This window comes from Danio rerio, chromosome 4 (assembly GCF_052040795.2).
Source record: "Danio rerio strain M-AB ecotype USA chromosome 4, GRCz13ab, whole genome shotgun sequence".
Classification (NCBI taxonomy): Eukaryota; Metazoa; Chordata; class Actinopteri; order Cypriniformes; family Danionidae; genus Danio; species Danio rerio.
Genome location: NC_141024.2, coordinates 4,042,598 through 4,058,515, shown reverse-complemented (window position 1 = coordinate 4,058,515; position 15,918 = coordinate 4,042,598). Strand labels below are relative to the sequence as shown.

Sequence of the window (15,918 nt, the reverse complement as noted above, 5' to 3'; positions counted from 1 at the left end):
TAAAATGACCATAACACTCCAGCAACCACCTATAAAACATGTAACACAATGAAAAGGAACATAAGACCATAGCAAACAACTAGAAACTGTATAACATGTTAAAATAACACCCTTGCAAATCAATTATAACATAATGAAAAATGGACACCAAGCAAACAGCTAGATATGGTATAAATTGTATAAAAAAATACTAAAGAAAAAGGCCAGAAAACACTTGCAACCATCAATAAACTAAATTACAATATGCTAAAATGTCCAGTAAGTGTATCTAGTCTATAAGTCTATAACATGATATAATGAGCACAACTCTCTTGCAACCAACTTGAAATTGTCCAAAGTTTTAACAAAAGACCATAGCACCCTTGCAACTACCTAAAAAACATGTAACACAAATATAACACAAACATAACACCATAGCAAACAACTAGAATTTGTATAAAATTATAAAATTACCATAACTCCCTTGCAACCAACTAGAAACTGTCTTAAATGGTTTACAGAAGGACCATAACACCCTTGCCACCACCTAGAAAATATGTAACAAGATGAAAACGAACATAACACCATAACACCCTTGTCAACCATCTATAACATAAGAAAAAATGACAGTAGCATCTAGCAAACAGCTAGATATGCTATAAAATGTATAAATATGGTTAAAACAATGCTAATGATGGCTAGAACACACTTGCAACCACCAACAAACTGCATTATGGTGTGCTAAAAATGCCCAGAAAGTGTATCTAGAAAGTGTATAACATAATAAAATGACCATAGCACCCTTGCAACCAACCATAACATATTAAAAAAAGTCTGTATATTACATAGCAAACAACTAGATTTGGTATGAAATACATATAAAATGCTAAAAATGGCCAGAACACACTTGAAACCACCAAGAAACTGCATTATGATATGCTAAAAATCCCCCGAAGACCAATTAAACCACTGGGTATTTGAATTCCAACATACTAAACACAGAACTCATATTAAAGCAAGGCCTATAAAGGTTACAGCAAGTTTTGCACATGCAAACAACACTCATATTGTTTTGCAAAACGTAGTTCACTCTTACACATCCTCATCTTTCATATGAAAGTGGAAATAATATAATTGTTCCAGTAATTTACATATTGAAAGTTTGCTATTAGTAGTGTACTAAGCACACTGATTTATTTAAAGCGACCTTGATGCATCTTTCACTGTAAACGATAAAACATCCACCTACAAATAATAATGGAAAAAGAGCTGTCAAAAGACGAAGACCAGAGGCCTAGATTTAAACGAGAAAAACTGTGCATCCAAAAAGTCTCATTACCCACACATAGGCATCACATCAATGTGGGTTGTGTCACATTTGCAGAAGAAATCATTTTATTACCCCTTAGTGCCTGAAAGCTGTGGAAAATAAGAAGCCGACGCTGCTCTTTAAAGTGCAGTCAGTTCTGCTCCCGGGCGCAACTTTTGATGACAGATATATTTTCGGGACAAACTTGTGCCAGAGGCGTTTGAGATTAAATAAATAACATGACAAAAAGCCGAGTTTGAGAAGTGACGGCGATATATTATGCACACGTCTATTAAAAAAAATTGTAATTGCGCATTAAAAAAAAAACTGTTTTGGCAGAACAATCCATTGGACAAATAAGGACAGCTCTATACTTCTGCTCCATGGTTCTCACTGTTGCTTGCTTTACGAAGATGGCAGCGAATGAATTATTCATGCTTGAGACAAATTATGCCTGGCAAAAACAGATTGGCTTTAATTAGAGAAATGAAAAAAAGGACATATTAAAATATGGAGAAAAGAGAGAGAGAATTTGCAAATGAACAGAAGTTTAATTTGACTTATCACATAAAAGGGTATGAAGGGTATTTAAGAATAATTGAAAGACCAAATCCCTTCATTTGATTCTTCCCATTGAGTCTGAAACAAAAGCCACACTGACCGTTCACAATTAGGCTGTTTAATTTGGGTTTATTCATCTTGAAAACACACTAATAAGGAACGAGAAGTGTTTTTGAGGTTCAAACGTTGTCAAAATTAACACAAACCACTTACATGCTTGCGGTATTGCTCAGAGTTAGGGTTAGGGATTTCAACAAATCTCTAACCCTAAGTAGTAAGTACTAAATTGCAGCACAAATCGTCCTGCATAATTTGTGCAGCAGAAATCAAATGTGTGACTTGATGAGGCGAGATGTACTTTTATAAGCGATCAAACCTGAAAAAGCACAAAATGAAATCCTAAAAAACACCTCGAATCTGCACAGCGATATGCTTAAAAGGCTCTATCAATAACTACCCAGCAACACGCTAAAAATGTCAAAGCAAAAATGAGAAGAATAAATAACTTGGTGAGAGTGGCAGGACACATTATGGGGATCCAGACACTTTCATTTTTCATTTCTGAGGTGTGCATGATTCAGCAAACCAACAAGAAACCAAAAACATATTCAAATGTGTTGCTTTTTTGGGTATGAGCTGATGAATTCAGACAGAAGATAAGGGGTCAGGTAAAGCAGGCATAATCAATATAACCAGGAGCGGACTGGGACAGGGGCAGAAGAGGCAGGCCAGATTGACCATGGGACCATCAGGAAATGTGAAAAACATTCCCGCATTTCCGGATAAACCTCAACCTAGTGCTCCTTGTGGCCAGTCCACCCCTGAATATAGTTCTATATTCATTATATTATTCTTTTCTCCCATTGTCAGTTGATTAACGAGCATATATGACATGTTTGTTAATAGGATGTGATTACAGCAATGTAAGTACATCAGATTGTTGAGGGTTGTGCTTCTAATAGATGGTATTTTTTACTGAAATTGTCGTATTTACAGGAATTATAGGATTATACTTTTTTTTAATGCTGGACTCACAAACAGGTCAAATAAATACTTGGAAAATGCTAGCAACCCCCTAATAACATGATACAAAACAAGAACACCATAGTAAGCACCTAGCGACAGGCAAAAGAAGTAAATAAAATACCTAGAAAATGCTAGCAATAACCCCTCAAATCACATCCTGGCAACATCATTAAAAAAAACACCATGACCACTGTAGTAACTGTGTAGCAACAGACAAAACTCCACCCTAGCAACTCCATAGAAATATATAGTATCAACTTAACAACATTTGTTTTGATTTGTTTAGAGCATTTGTCAAAGCCAAATCACCCTGCAGCCCAAGACTGATACAGCCCAGGGCTGATACTGGTCAGTACCTGGATGGGAGACCACATGGAAAAGCTAGGTTGCTGTTAAAGAGGTGTTAGTGAGACCAGCAGGGGGCACTCAACCTGGGGTCTGTGTGAGTCCTAATGCCCCGGTAAAGTGAAGGGGACACCGTCTCACGGATGAAATGATAAACTGAGGTCCGGACTCTCTGTGTTCATTAAAAATCCCATGGCACTTCTGGTAAAGAGTAGGGGTGTAACCCCGGTGTCCTGGCCAAAATTCCTCCATCGGCTTTTAACCATCATGGCCTCCCAATCATCCCCATCCACCAAATTAGCTCTATCACTGTCTCTCCAGTCCACCAATAGCTGGTGTGTCCTGAGCGCACTGGCACCATTGTCCCGTGGGCGCCATCGCATCATCCAAGTGGATGCTGCACACTGGAGGTGGTGTGGAGAGACCCTTTCATGATTGTGAAGCACTTTTGATGTATGGCCACACACAATAAATGCGCTATATAAATACACACATTCACATTGCATCATTCTAGCAACACTCAAAATACCCTAGCAACCACCTAGCAACATGATAATAACACTAATCAGCAACATACACCCATAACGCTGCATCATAGCATGAGGAAAGCCCTAGAAACATCTAAAGCCAGGTCTGTTCTGCACAAGAAAACCACTACTAGCATCCCAAAATTGCATTCAAGAAAACTTGTGTAGATCATCATAACATCGATTAAAATGCCAGAACACCATACACTCTCAGAAATAAAGGTACGCGGGCTGTCACTAGGGTGGTACCTTTTCAAAAGGTACAAATTTGTCCCCTAAAGGTCCATATTAATACCTCAAGGGTGCATTTCAGTACCTAAAAAGAACAAAAATGTTTTTTTTTTTAATTTTTAGGTACTAATATATACTTTTGGGGTACCAGTATGGACCCTTTATGTACAATTGTGTACCTTTTTAAAAGGTACCACCCTAGTGACAGCTGGTGTACCTTTACCTCTGAGAGTGTAGCATGTACCTGGCAACATGCTAGAGTGTTGTTGTTGTTTTTTTTTTTTTTTTTTTTGCTTCCAATGTGTTCTGGACATTTTTTAGTAAGCACCTTTTAAAAACATCTGAATCATAGCATGAGGAAAACCCTAGAGACATCCAAAGCCAGGTCTATCCTCATACTGAGTTCTGCACAAGTAAACTACTACTAGCACTAGTAAATCATCCTAGCAATGCTCAGAATACTCTAGCTACCACTTAGCAGCATGGTAACTTGAACTTCACATTGCTCCAAACAATATAACATGTTAACATAAACATAACATAAAATGTTTGTTTGTTTGTTTGTTTGTTTGTTTGTTTTGCATGTTTCAAAGTGCTTTCTTATGTGCACCCTTAAAAAAACACCCACCAACTCTGCATCATAGCATGAGTAAAACCCTAAAAACATCTGCATAAAGTTCTGCCTAAGCGAACCACCGCCAGCATCCTCAAAAAAATTGCATTTAATTTCAGACGCCCTCAACCTTTGGAATCAGAGCGACAGAATGTTCCCGCTTCAGCGATTTACATATTGAACGCTTGCTACCAGTCGTTTAGCAAAGTGACCCGCGTGCATCTCTGTAAACAGTCAAATTGCAAAACACAGTCATCGGCGGTGCGTATTGATTGTGAAAATGTTTTTTTTTTTTTTTTTTTCATAAAATGAAATTTTAACCTCGTTCAGAGTCGCAATCTTTCCAGGCTAACAAACTCTTTTTTTTCCTTCTCTCTCCCTCCCGGATGTGTCAGTAAAATTGAGCTGCATGCAAATCCCTGGGCTTCTTTTCCTCTGTAACTCATCCAGCGGTGATCTGTTTAAGCGCTTAAAGTACAACAGAATCAAAACCATCCATGTGGATTTTGTTAGCGCACATTGCTGGTTTTGTGGTGAACAATTCATCTGTGCATGTCATTAACCAGTTAACCAGAACTGACTTATAGGGATTAAGACTTACCCAACTTAGTAGGACAATAGGATAAGATAACTGTAACAGTTCTTGACCACAGTGAGCTACAAACAAATATTCAAATTAGGCACATTACGGATACATACCCCTGTATACATTTCTGGAGAGCACGAAATATGTCCCAGAAGCTATGTTTTTTTGCAGTTTTTGTTTTCGCAAATCCACCAGAGGTTGCTGTGTACGGCTTTTCAGATCTCAAATTTCTCACGCGAGTGCCATTTGCACCTGCTCTGTTCACGTAAATCCACCAGAGGCCGCTGTCAACTGACTTACTGACTGACTGACTGACTGACTCACCGACCGACCGACCAACAACAGAAATGGTGAGGAGGCGTCTGTTAGGCTGTAATAACTCTCCCAAAACTCTTTTCCAGATCTTTCTGAATGAAACGTCTACTTTATTACATCAAATTAGAGCGCTGTAGAAAAAATCAAGCCACACCCACTTGCTTTCTCATTTAATATTCTGTTTCTCTAGGAACTGTGTTACAATACGATAAAAATGATCGCACCCAGCAAACACACAACAACATAAGACATAATGTTAGGTTAGATTTTGGTCGCCAGTGTCTAAGAACAACGTTATTTAGGCGTTCAATAACGACATGAAATTATGTGATATTTGATAGATTTTAGTTTGGAAGATTGGTGTTGGAAAGTGACAAAAACGTCGATCCAGCATCATAATAACCAATATTTATTCAACAGGTATGGCAACCAAAATCCTATATCTGACAGACGCCATATTGGTAACGTCCACACAATGTCAAGCTGTAACATTATTAGACGCAGGTATTTAGGTTTTTTTTTAGGTTGCGAAAGTAACCAAAATGCAACGTCTGTCCGACATTTGACATTGATGTTTTCCTAAAGTTGAGTTCTGACGTCAAAGCGATTTTCCTTTCCAAACAAGATGGTATGACATCAATCTGACATCATGTTGACATCCTGTGCCTGCTGCCCCACTTCCAGTTCATGTGAACTTTAAAGAGGGTTTATCAGTGTAGTTAAGAAGTGAGATTTACAGGATTTTTTTTTTTTTTTTTTGAAGGGCAGTATCACAATTCTTCTAAGTGATTTTTTTTTCCTCCCACTCACCTGCACAGACACAAAAGCCCAGAGGAGCTAGGGTTTCTCCATCACGTATCAGAAAATGACAGCTTCAATCTCTCCTCTGCTGCGAGAGCTTTTGGCCATGAAACCACGACTCGTTTCTGGCTCCATTAAATTTGCTTCGCAGCCAGGCATAACACATTACAAGCTTATCTTCCATCTCGTTGACTAATGAAGGCCCGGGAGTATTCGTGTCACATGCATCATCGGGAAAAAAGATAAGATTGCAAACATTTACGCTTGAATGTATCAGATGTGGACACACAAACATCATTGCACCCTGGGAAGACAAAAAAAACCCCTGAATGCATGGACGAGCAGGAAAATCTCTTTTACTCACGTTTAGATGCAGTTTGTTTGTCCACTGGCCGATCACTTTGTACTCAGCTGTGGATTTGTTGGTGATCTGATATTGGAAGATGTCGTATCGTCCTGGTGCATCTCCGTTCTGATTGAAGACCACTGGAGTTCCTGCGCTTCCTGTAAAACAAGATATGACGTGTTGACGAGCCAGTCAATCCATGCTTTTTGTCCTGTATGCACAGTAACAAATATGCATAAACTAGCAGTGTTTCATATTTTGTGATTAATGTGATTTGTGATTTTTTCCATCCATTTCTTTCGGCTTTTGAACTGCATTATGGGAGCTTGATCTTTCTTCCAACAACTTTTAACCTTCAATAGTTGTAAAAAAGGATTTTTATAAACATTTTCAATAGTTTGCAGTGCTATATTGTCTGGGTTGGTGTTGTGTATTATGCTACAAAACCCTTGTAATAAACTGTCAGTGCATTTTCTGTTTTTTTTTTACATTCTTATTTCTTTATTATTTCTGATACATTATGTTTTTTTAAACTACTAAAATGTCACTAAAAGTCCCTTTGTTAAACTGTAGAATTGAATTTTTAACATCAAAAGTCACAAAGCTGAAATCAAGGTCCCTTAATGTAATTCACAACCGTAAATAAACGGAAGACTTTGTTAATTAACATATATATTTTTATTGTGCAGCTACACACTGTTCAATAGACTTGGTTGATTATAAACCATTTTGTGGTTGTTCATTTATATGACATTTATGTTTTGGATAGTTAAAAGCAATGGATGCATAATACTGGTGTGTAAAAGTGTTTGGCCCTTACTGATTTTTTAGTTTTTGACATGTTTGTCACAATTTAATGCTTCAGAATTTTTTTTTAACAATAATAAATAAATAAATAAATATACTGTAAAAAAAATCATTTTTTTTTACGATTTATTTCTGGCAGCTAATAATGATCATTAAATTACAGAAATTTACCGTAAAATAGTGGATATTAAATTACAGAAATTTACTAGAAATTTAAATTTAGGGAAATTTCTGTAATATCATATCTGTTATTTTACAGTATATTTCTGTAATTTAACGGTCGGTATTTTACAGTTTTTTTTCCAGCACTTTTTACAGTGTAAATCTTAAGCAGATATAAAATAGACCAGACAGTGTTGGTGCTTGAAAGTCAAATGGATTTTTTTAAACAATATAAATAATTTTTTAAATCATAATATACATTTTTAAAACATTCCATTATATTTTTTTCAATAATTTTTGCAAATCATGAACTTTACTTCAATGCAACCAATATTATTAAAACATATTTTTGTTATCCGGGCACACGGGTCATTTACTAAAACTGGAAAGGTTTTTCCTTGCATTTTTGAAAAGTTTCATGATGACAACATTGTCAGAATCTTCTCCTGATTCTGTCTAGAATGACAGGTACAGTTCAAACATTTGAATGACATCAACAAATCTATAATTTAGAGTAAACTAAAGAGACACAACATTTCATTGCACTGTATGTCCACACATGTAGCAGAATGACAATAAATCTCAACTTGACTTGATATCCAATCAAAAACAGATGCATAAATCAAAGTCTATACTTGTTTCCTCCTTTCGTAATAATACATGCCACTCAGTCAGAATTCTGAAAATCTGTTCAGTTTCATCTTAACAGTATAGTACAAAACTAACCATGCTGATTTTGTTAGCTCGCATTGCTAGTTTTGTGGTGAACAATTTATCTGTGCATGTCATAAAGAAAAAATAGTTTGCCCTTGCAATCTAAAATTAAAATCTGAAAATGTTAGATTGTAATAACCCTCTCCGAACCCCTTTCCCTATCTTTCTGAATGCAAGGCCTCCTTTACGACATCCAATCAGCTTGCAGCAGAAAAAACAAGCCACGCCCACTTTTTTCTCATTTAAAATTCCGCTTTTCCTGGAACTGCATCACATTATGAAAAAGAAACGCTTGCAGCTTCTGGTTCATGCGGACTTTAAGATGATGCAAAGGTTATAGGTAAAGCTGCAGACTCCCAACAGGTGAATTAAAAAGTCAAGGTGTCAAGATCGCATGTTTCAGACACAAAGTCTCACAGCTCTACACGAGCCGCTGCGCTGCGGGATCAGATGTCACAGGTGTAAATAATACATGTCGCTTCCTGCTGTATGCGCAAAGATCACGGCAACCTTGTGAGGAGATAAGAAGGTGGAAGGGTAATAAAATCAGTCAGCTTTTTCTCAAAATATCAACACGCACCTCCATGCATGTACCCTCACCGGGGATATTTTTTGACACTCCATTCAGATGCTCAGTTCAAAGCGCTTTGAGATCAAATTACATGAACTAAAATGTCAAACGAACAGATTTGCATAAAATATTCTGCTATAAAAATAATTTGACTCAAATCTACCAAGTCCTTCAGCTCTGATTAAATGTTTGATGAGGACAATAGCCAGCCTTCGACATGCAAAATGTTAGGAAAGTAGAATTGAAAATGTATTATTTGCTTATTATAAAACTTGAAACAAACATTTAAATTATACAGTAATATTTTATATAGTATTTGTGCAGTCAAATTTTTAGATAACATTTTAGTTCAAGAACCAATTCACACCATTAACCTATTGGTGGCTTATTACCTGCATATTATTTGCATATATCGTCTTTGGGACGAGATGTTAAACTAAGATCCTGACTCTCTATGGTCTAAATTCCCTCCATCGGCCTTTACCAATTGTGGCCTTCCAATCATCCCAATCCACTGAATTGGCTCTATCACTGTCTCCACACTCCCCCTATAGCTGTTGTGTGGTTAGTGCACTGGCGCTGTTGTCCCGTGGCTGCCGTCACATGATCTAAGTGGATGCTGCACACTGGTGGTGGTGTGGAGAAACCCCTCACGATTGTGAAGCGCTTTGGGTGTATGGCCGTACATAATAAATTTGCTATATAAATACACATGACATTACATAACATATTATTAAGATATTGACTGTTTATTTGTAATCATCAAGCACATATTCCTAATCCCAAAACCTACAACTTTAATAACTATTAATAAGTAGCAAATTAGAAGATTATCAAGCTAAAAGACATAGTGAATGGTTTATTAATTGCAAGAATTATACCTTCAAATAAAAAGTGACCTATTTTTTTATTATAAAGTATATTATGTTATACATAAAACATAATAATCATTTAATTAAGCAAGCATTGATTATGCAAAGAGCATATTTCATTATTTAGACCTTAAAATATTGAATAAAATCTAGTTTTAGACTTAAAGAAACATCACACATCAGGCTTGAAACAACCAGTGTTGGGGGTACCCCATTACCCAGCCTGATCACACGAGGAAATGTAACTATTTTACGTTTTGTCAGATTAATGGCTAGTTTTAGTGCCCCCTAACCCCAACCGTCATTGGGGGATAAGCAAATCAAACTAAACTGTACCAATGAGATTGGACAAATTAGCCACTAAATCAAAAAGTTACGAATTGCCATGACATTGTGTTGGAGATACTAAATAATATTACGCTTCTAAGTAACTAGTAAAGTAATACATTACTAAAAAAAAAAAAAAAAAGAAATACTATTTGAGTTACCTTAAAAAAATAGATGTTGCAAGTTACTTTTTAGTTTAATTAATTAGTTAAATTAAAATTAACGTACTGCAGTCACATTAAATCATGCACTCAGTGAGAGAATGCCAATATATAATCACAATATAATCTTTATTTTTTTATTTTTTTATTTATAGCTCTGGGATGAGGAAGTTCTTTGAAAATAACATTATCCTAAATTAGTATTATTATTTTTAAAGTGTGTTTTATTTAATGTAATTAAAGTTTATACAGTCCATTGCTAATTGCAGAGCTCCTCTATTAAAAACAAACAAACAAAAAAAATCAAGAAAAAACAAGTTCGCAGCCCCAATCTGGTAAGAAAAAGTAACCAAAAGTAACTCAAAAGTAACATAATGCATTAATTTCCATAAACAATACTTAAGTAATGTAACTAGTTACTTTACAAGTGACACAATAATGTAATGTATTACTGTCAGAAGCAGCTTTCCCCAACACTGGAAACACTTGTTCCTAATGCTATATGCATCTCTTCTGAATGCATTTACAGTATGAGAGTTACTGTTTATTATTATTGTATGTAAAATCTTCTGTATAACTCATAGAGGTTCAGTGTCACCCCTAAATCCAACATCATCTGGAAGAGGCAGATAAACGAATAAGCAAAAAGCAGACAGTAACAGCAATGACAGATAAATCCATCAGTCCCTGTTGTTGCAGGTGATAAAAAGCAGCACACTTCACTATAAAGACAGCATCAGACTAACTTTAAATCTCTCTAAAATAAAGCTGGAATTCAAGCATTATATAATCACAGCTAATAGCCGGAAATACAGATATTAATAAACGTTATTTGTCAGCACAATCTCTGGAAATCAGGTCGACGGGTGAACCCGCATGAACCAGTTTAATGAGTTTCATTTGAAACTTGAAAAGACTTGACGAAGAACAGAAATGTCAGCATTTAAGTTCATTTCCACTAAGCGATTCTAAATGTCCTGGGAAATGAAGCTGTAGCATTTTTTTACACTTCTTCAATCTTTGCAGAGTGTGGTTTCAGTGATTGAAAAAGACACTTGTGACCCGTGGTCGTAAATAACAGATGCAATGACATCAGAAAAAAACACACAAGGACGTGTCGGATTTAGATGAGACTGCTAATGTGTTGTGACGAACCGATTCGACTTCTCATTCTTGAATACATGAATTATAATCAGGGGTGAGAGAAAAACGAGGACCAGTGAATTCATCTTCTCATCAACCTTAAAAACTAAAAGTGCAACTGTAAACAAGACCTTACACTCAAAAGATGCTTTTATTGCACTGAAAAAAATATTAATTGGATTTAATACATTTTTAAAGCTCACGTAAGTGGTTGCAAACTATTTAAACTAGCTAAATAAAAAAAAAAAAACTAATTAAACGTAGTTATGTTCAACCTAATTTGTTGGGTTAAATTCAGCCCAAATAATATGTTTGCAACCACTTACCTAAAAAAATAGTAAATCAAATGAATTTTTTTACTGTGCTTGTTCATACTACTCATTTAAAATGAGCTGAAACAACACAATTCTTGAGATTTTTTTTGGGCACGACTCAATTATTTTACGTACAATCCACTTAAATTTGCAACACAGGCTCATTGTAAATATGTACCCCTGTCTACATTTCTGCAGAGCGTGAATTATGTATCCAGAAGTACTTCTAACTGCACTTCATCTTTAAACAGCATACATTGCTGGACTGAAAACGTGGTCAAATCACATGGCTGCTTTTGACAGCCTTTCTTTTTCTAGATTGCTTTTGAAAACACCATCGGTTGGGATTACGGCACGGGGGGTAGGTCAGTTGGTCAGTAAATCAGTCAATAGCAAACTAGCCTGGTCGGCTGAGGTGTATATTGCGGCCTCTGGTGGATTTACGCAAGAAGAAGATGCACTAGAGGAATTTGTGATCATCAAAAAGCATACAAAGTGTGGTGGATTTGCAAAAACTACGAGCAGACGTACCTAAGGATATGTATTTTGCTGTCCCCAGAAATGTGGACATGGGTACATATCCGCAATGAGCCTGGGTTATAAATTTGTTAAGTAAACTTAATGGATTTGTCTTGGGACAACAGGAGTGAATTAATAAGTACTTTGAACAAACACAAACATTATTTTTAGAGAGTGATGAACAAGTTAGAAGTCAGCAAATGAACAGCAAACTTGATTTTTTTATAAGCACCGATGAGAATGAAACTCCACCAAGACGAACTTTAGAAGTGCTCCAGGAGCTTTGTGCGAGACAAAATAACATGACGATTTAATTGCTTAAGAAAAGCAGTACTCTTAAACAGATAAACGGCTCAGGAACTCAGTCCCCAGGGCTCTGAAACACAAGCCAACCACATTTCGCTGCTCAAATGTACAACGAAAAAAACAATCAACTGGGCCAGACGTCTGAAAGTCTAATATCGTCATGCATTATCTTCAATGTGAAAACACAAATGTTCAGCCACCCACAAAATTAACATGGTGTTTTAAACACATGCCAAAGCAAGTGAACCAACCTGAACTGCATTTATAGACTGATTATATTGGAAACACAGCCTTGGTAAATGTTTGAAAACATCCGAAGGGCAATTCAAGGCAGCGTCTGTTAAGTTTTAATGAAGAATTTTAGCTGAGATGAATAATAGACTAGTGTGTTTAATGAAACTTTTATCCATATCAACATACCAAACAATAGGGTATTATTAAAGTTACACAAACACTGATGTAAACTTGAACATGTACACAAAGACATCACTTCTATATAACTCATTATGTGCTGTCTATAAAGAGCCCCATATTCGACGTGAGAGAAGAGGTGGATTAGCCAGACCTTCCTGCCTGTCATTTTATTATTTTATTTTGTTTTGGACTATGAGCTTAGTTGCCGACCATGCACACACTCCTCACCACTGACGTCTATTTGACTTTGACTTTATGTTGCCTCCTGGTCAGGTCGCCATTGTAAATGAGAACTGGTTCTCAATTGACCTACCTGGTTAAATAAAGGTTATTATTTGATAGCTTTAAAGATTCTCTGTTATTTATGTGTTTTGTTAATAAATCATTTCTCTTTTTATGATTTACCTGGTGCATCGCCTCGCTTATGTTACAATTTTGAGCTGGTTGTGACAATTGTGTAAAGCAGTACTAATAAAATACTTAATACTTTAAATTAATTGAGTTATGCTCTGTACAAGATGACAAAAAAGTCAAGAGCAAAAAATCTTTTTTTGTATTTTTTTTTATATAAATCAATTAATCATGTTTCAAATGCACTATTAAAGTAATAAAAAGTTAATATTATTAATATACTTTATATTTTTAGTCAGTTTGACTGATGTAAGCTTAGTTGACTATAACAGTTCCTTTGATTCAACAAAAAGTAGGCGGCATGATTTTTTAAAAACATTTTTTCAAAATGTAAAATAAGTAAAATTTTTGTTGTTGTTTTGTAAATATTACAGAAAAAATCATGGAAAATGTCATGCTTTTATACTTGAACAAACATTTCTATTTAGTTAATATTCTCTATGAATGTTATGAAATGTCAAATAAAAAAATCCAATCAGAAAAATATGAATGATTTGACAACAGCACACTAAAAAAATCATATGACAAAAGCTATAACAACAAATTTGTTTGTTACCGTAATTATACTCAGTTAATCAGGTTTCAACTAAATGTTTTAGTCATTCATAGTTTAACATATTATTTATTGAACTTAGTGCTTATAATAGCTTAATATTTTTAGTCAGTTTGACTAATGTTGTGTTGAGATGACTAGAAAAGTTCATTTAATTCAACTAAAGAATTTGAGGAGGCCACAGTTTTTAACATTAATTCATTGATTGATTTTTCTTTGCCTTAGTCCCTTATTTATCAGGTATCGCCACAGCAAAATGAACCACCAACTATTATAGAATATGTTTTATGCAGTGGAAGCCCTTTCAGCAGCAACCCAATACTGGCAAACACCCAAACACTCCCACATTCACACTCATACACAATGACCAATTTAGTATATTCACTTCACCAGTGTTTGGATAGTGGGGGAAACTGAAGCACTCGGAGGAAACACACGCCAACATGGGGAGAACATGCAAACCACACAGAAATGACAACTGAACCAGCTGGGAACTCAAACCAGTGACCTTCTTGCTTAGAGGCGACAGTACTAACCACTGAGCCAACGTGCCACTACAGTGTAACATCTTAAGAACAAAATTAAAACAACAAATAAGCACAGAGGATTAAAATTTATCATAGGAACAGTTCGAAAAGAAAGATAATACCACGCTTTCCAGTATTCTCAGCTTTTGGTCATGAATATTAACAGCGTGCACAATCAAGTCCAAGCTGATCTGGTGAAAGTTCATTTAGTTCACTCACTCAGATTCAGCCGACGCTACTTAAAACTGTTGTTCTTTTTACGCTGGCGGCTACAATTATTTCCTTTCCACTTCAGCCAAGCGAAGCCAAACTCTTAAAATACGACCATTCTCTCCCGAAAGCTGCGACATCCCTGATACTTTGAGCTCGTAGAAATCTTACAACCATCACTAATAAGATGTTTCTATTTTTGTTTGCTAGCGATCCGCACATTTAGCCTCTCGTTTGGAGCCCAGATTTCCAGTCGCTGATTAGATGAAGCTTTTTTTTCCTGTGCAACCGTCTTCATTTTCACCACCATAGTCGCCTTCATTATGGACAGCAGATGATGAGGAGATCGTTTGTGTGGAGGTCAGACATAAGAGCCCCCTTTACAGATCTCAGATATCTGTCTATACACACACACACACACACACACACACACATAGACAAAAAAAAAAATCTTTTGATTCGCCCACCATGAAGGAAAGTGAGAGCAGAGGAGGGCAAAGCCTCCGGAAGCAATATTTCCAGTGCATATAATGAGCCAGATTCTGTGCATCCAGACAGCTCTGTTCTTTTATTCAAGAAGACATCAAGTGTTGGAAAATACCACTTCTCTTTCTCAAATAAATAAATAAAAGCCGAGTGTTTGCTGTGCATGTGAGAGCTGGCTGTGATATACAACATCATCGTCTTTACATCTCTGCTTTTGTAGGCAAACATCATCAGTGGTGGACAGAAACAGATTTTGTACTTTTGTGTTGTGTTTGAAGAGATAGTTCACCCAAAAATAACAAAACTGTTCTCATTTGTTCATGTTTTTCAAACTTTTTGTTATATACAATATATATTTTGACAAATGCTGAAGCTTGTGAATGAATCAATAACTTGATGATTCAAATGATTCGTTCAGAGTAAGTCTTTAGTACGTTATTCATTAATTTTAACGATTTGTGAATCTCTAGTAAATTATTCACCTATTCAAATCATCTGTTTAAAGTGATTCTCCAGCAACTGATTCACTGATTCAAATTATTTGATCCGAGAGAGTTTTCAATGAATGATTCACTGATGGAAATGATCGGTTCAGAATGGGTCTTCTGTAAATGATTCACTGATTTGAATGGTTTGTTCAGAGCAAGCCTTCAGTAAATAATTCACTGATTCAAATGATCTGTTCAGAGTGAGTCTCCAATAAATGATTCACTGATAGAAATGATCTGTTCAGAGTGAGTCTCCAGTAAATAACTCACTGATTCAAAGTATCTGTTCATAGT

The 15,918-nt window shown here is 35.9% G+C and overlaps 1 protein-coding gene across 5 annotated transcripts in view; it reads right to left on the bottom strand.

The window, feature by feature from the left end:
- The window catches only part of grm8a (glutamate receptor, metabotropic 8a), a 264,665-nt gene that overhangs the window by 36,489 nt on the left and 212,258 nt on the right, over positions 1–15,918 (bottom strand). For all 5 annotated transcript variants that reach the window (XM_087247588.1, XM_087247586.1, XM_087247587.2 and 2 more), the window contains 1 exon segment: positions 6,658–6,797. In XM_087247588.1, coding sequence (XP_087103714.1) covers positions 6,658–6,797 — 140 coding nt within the window.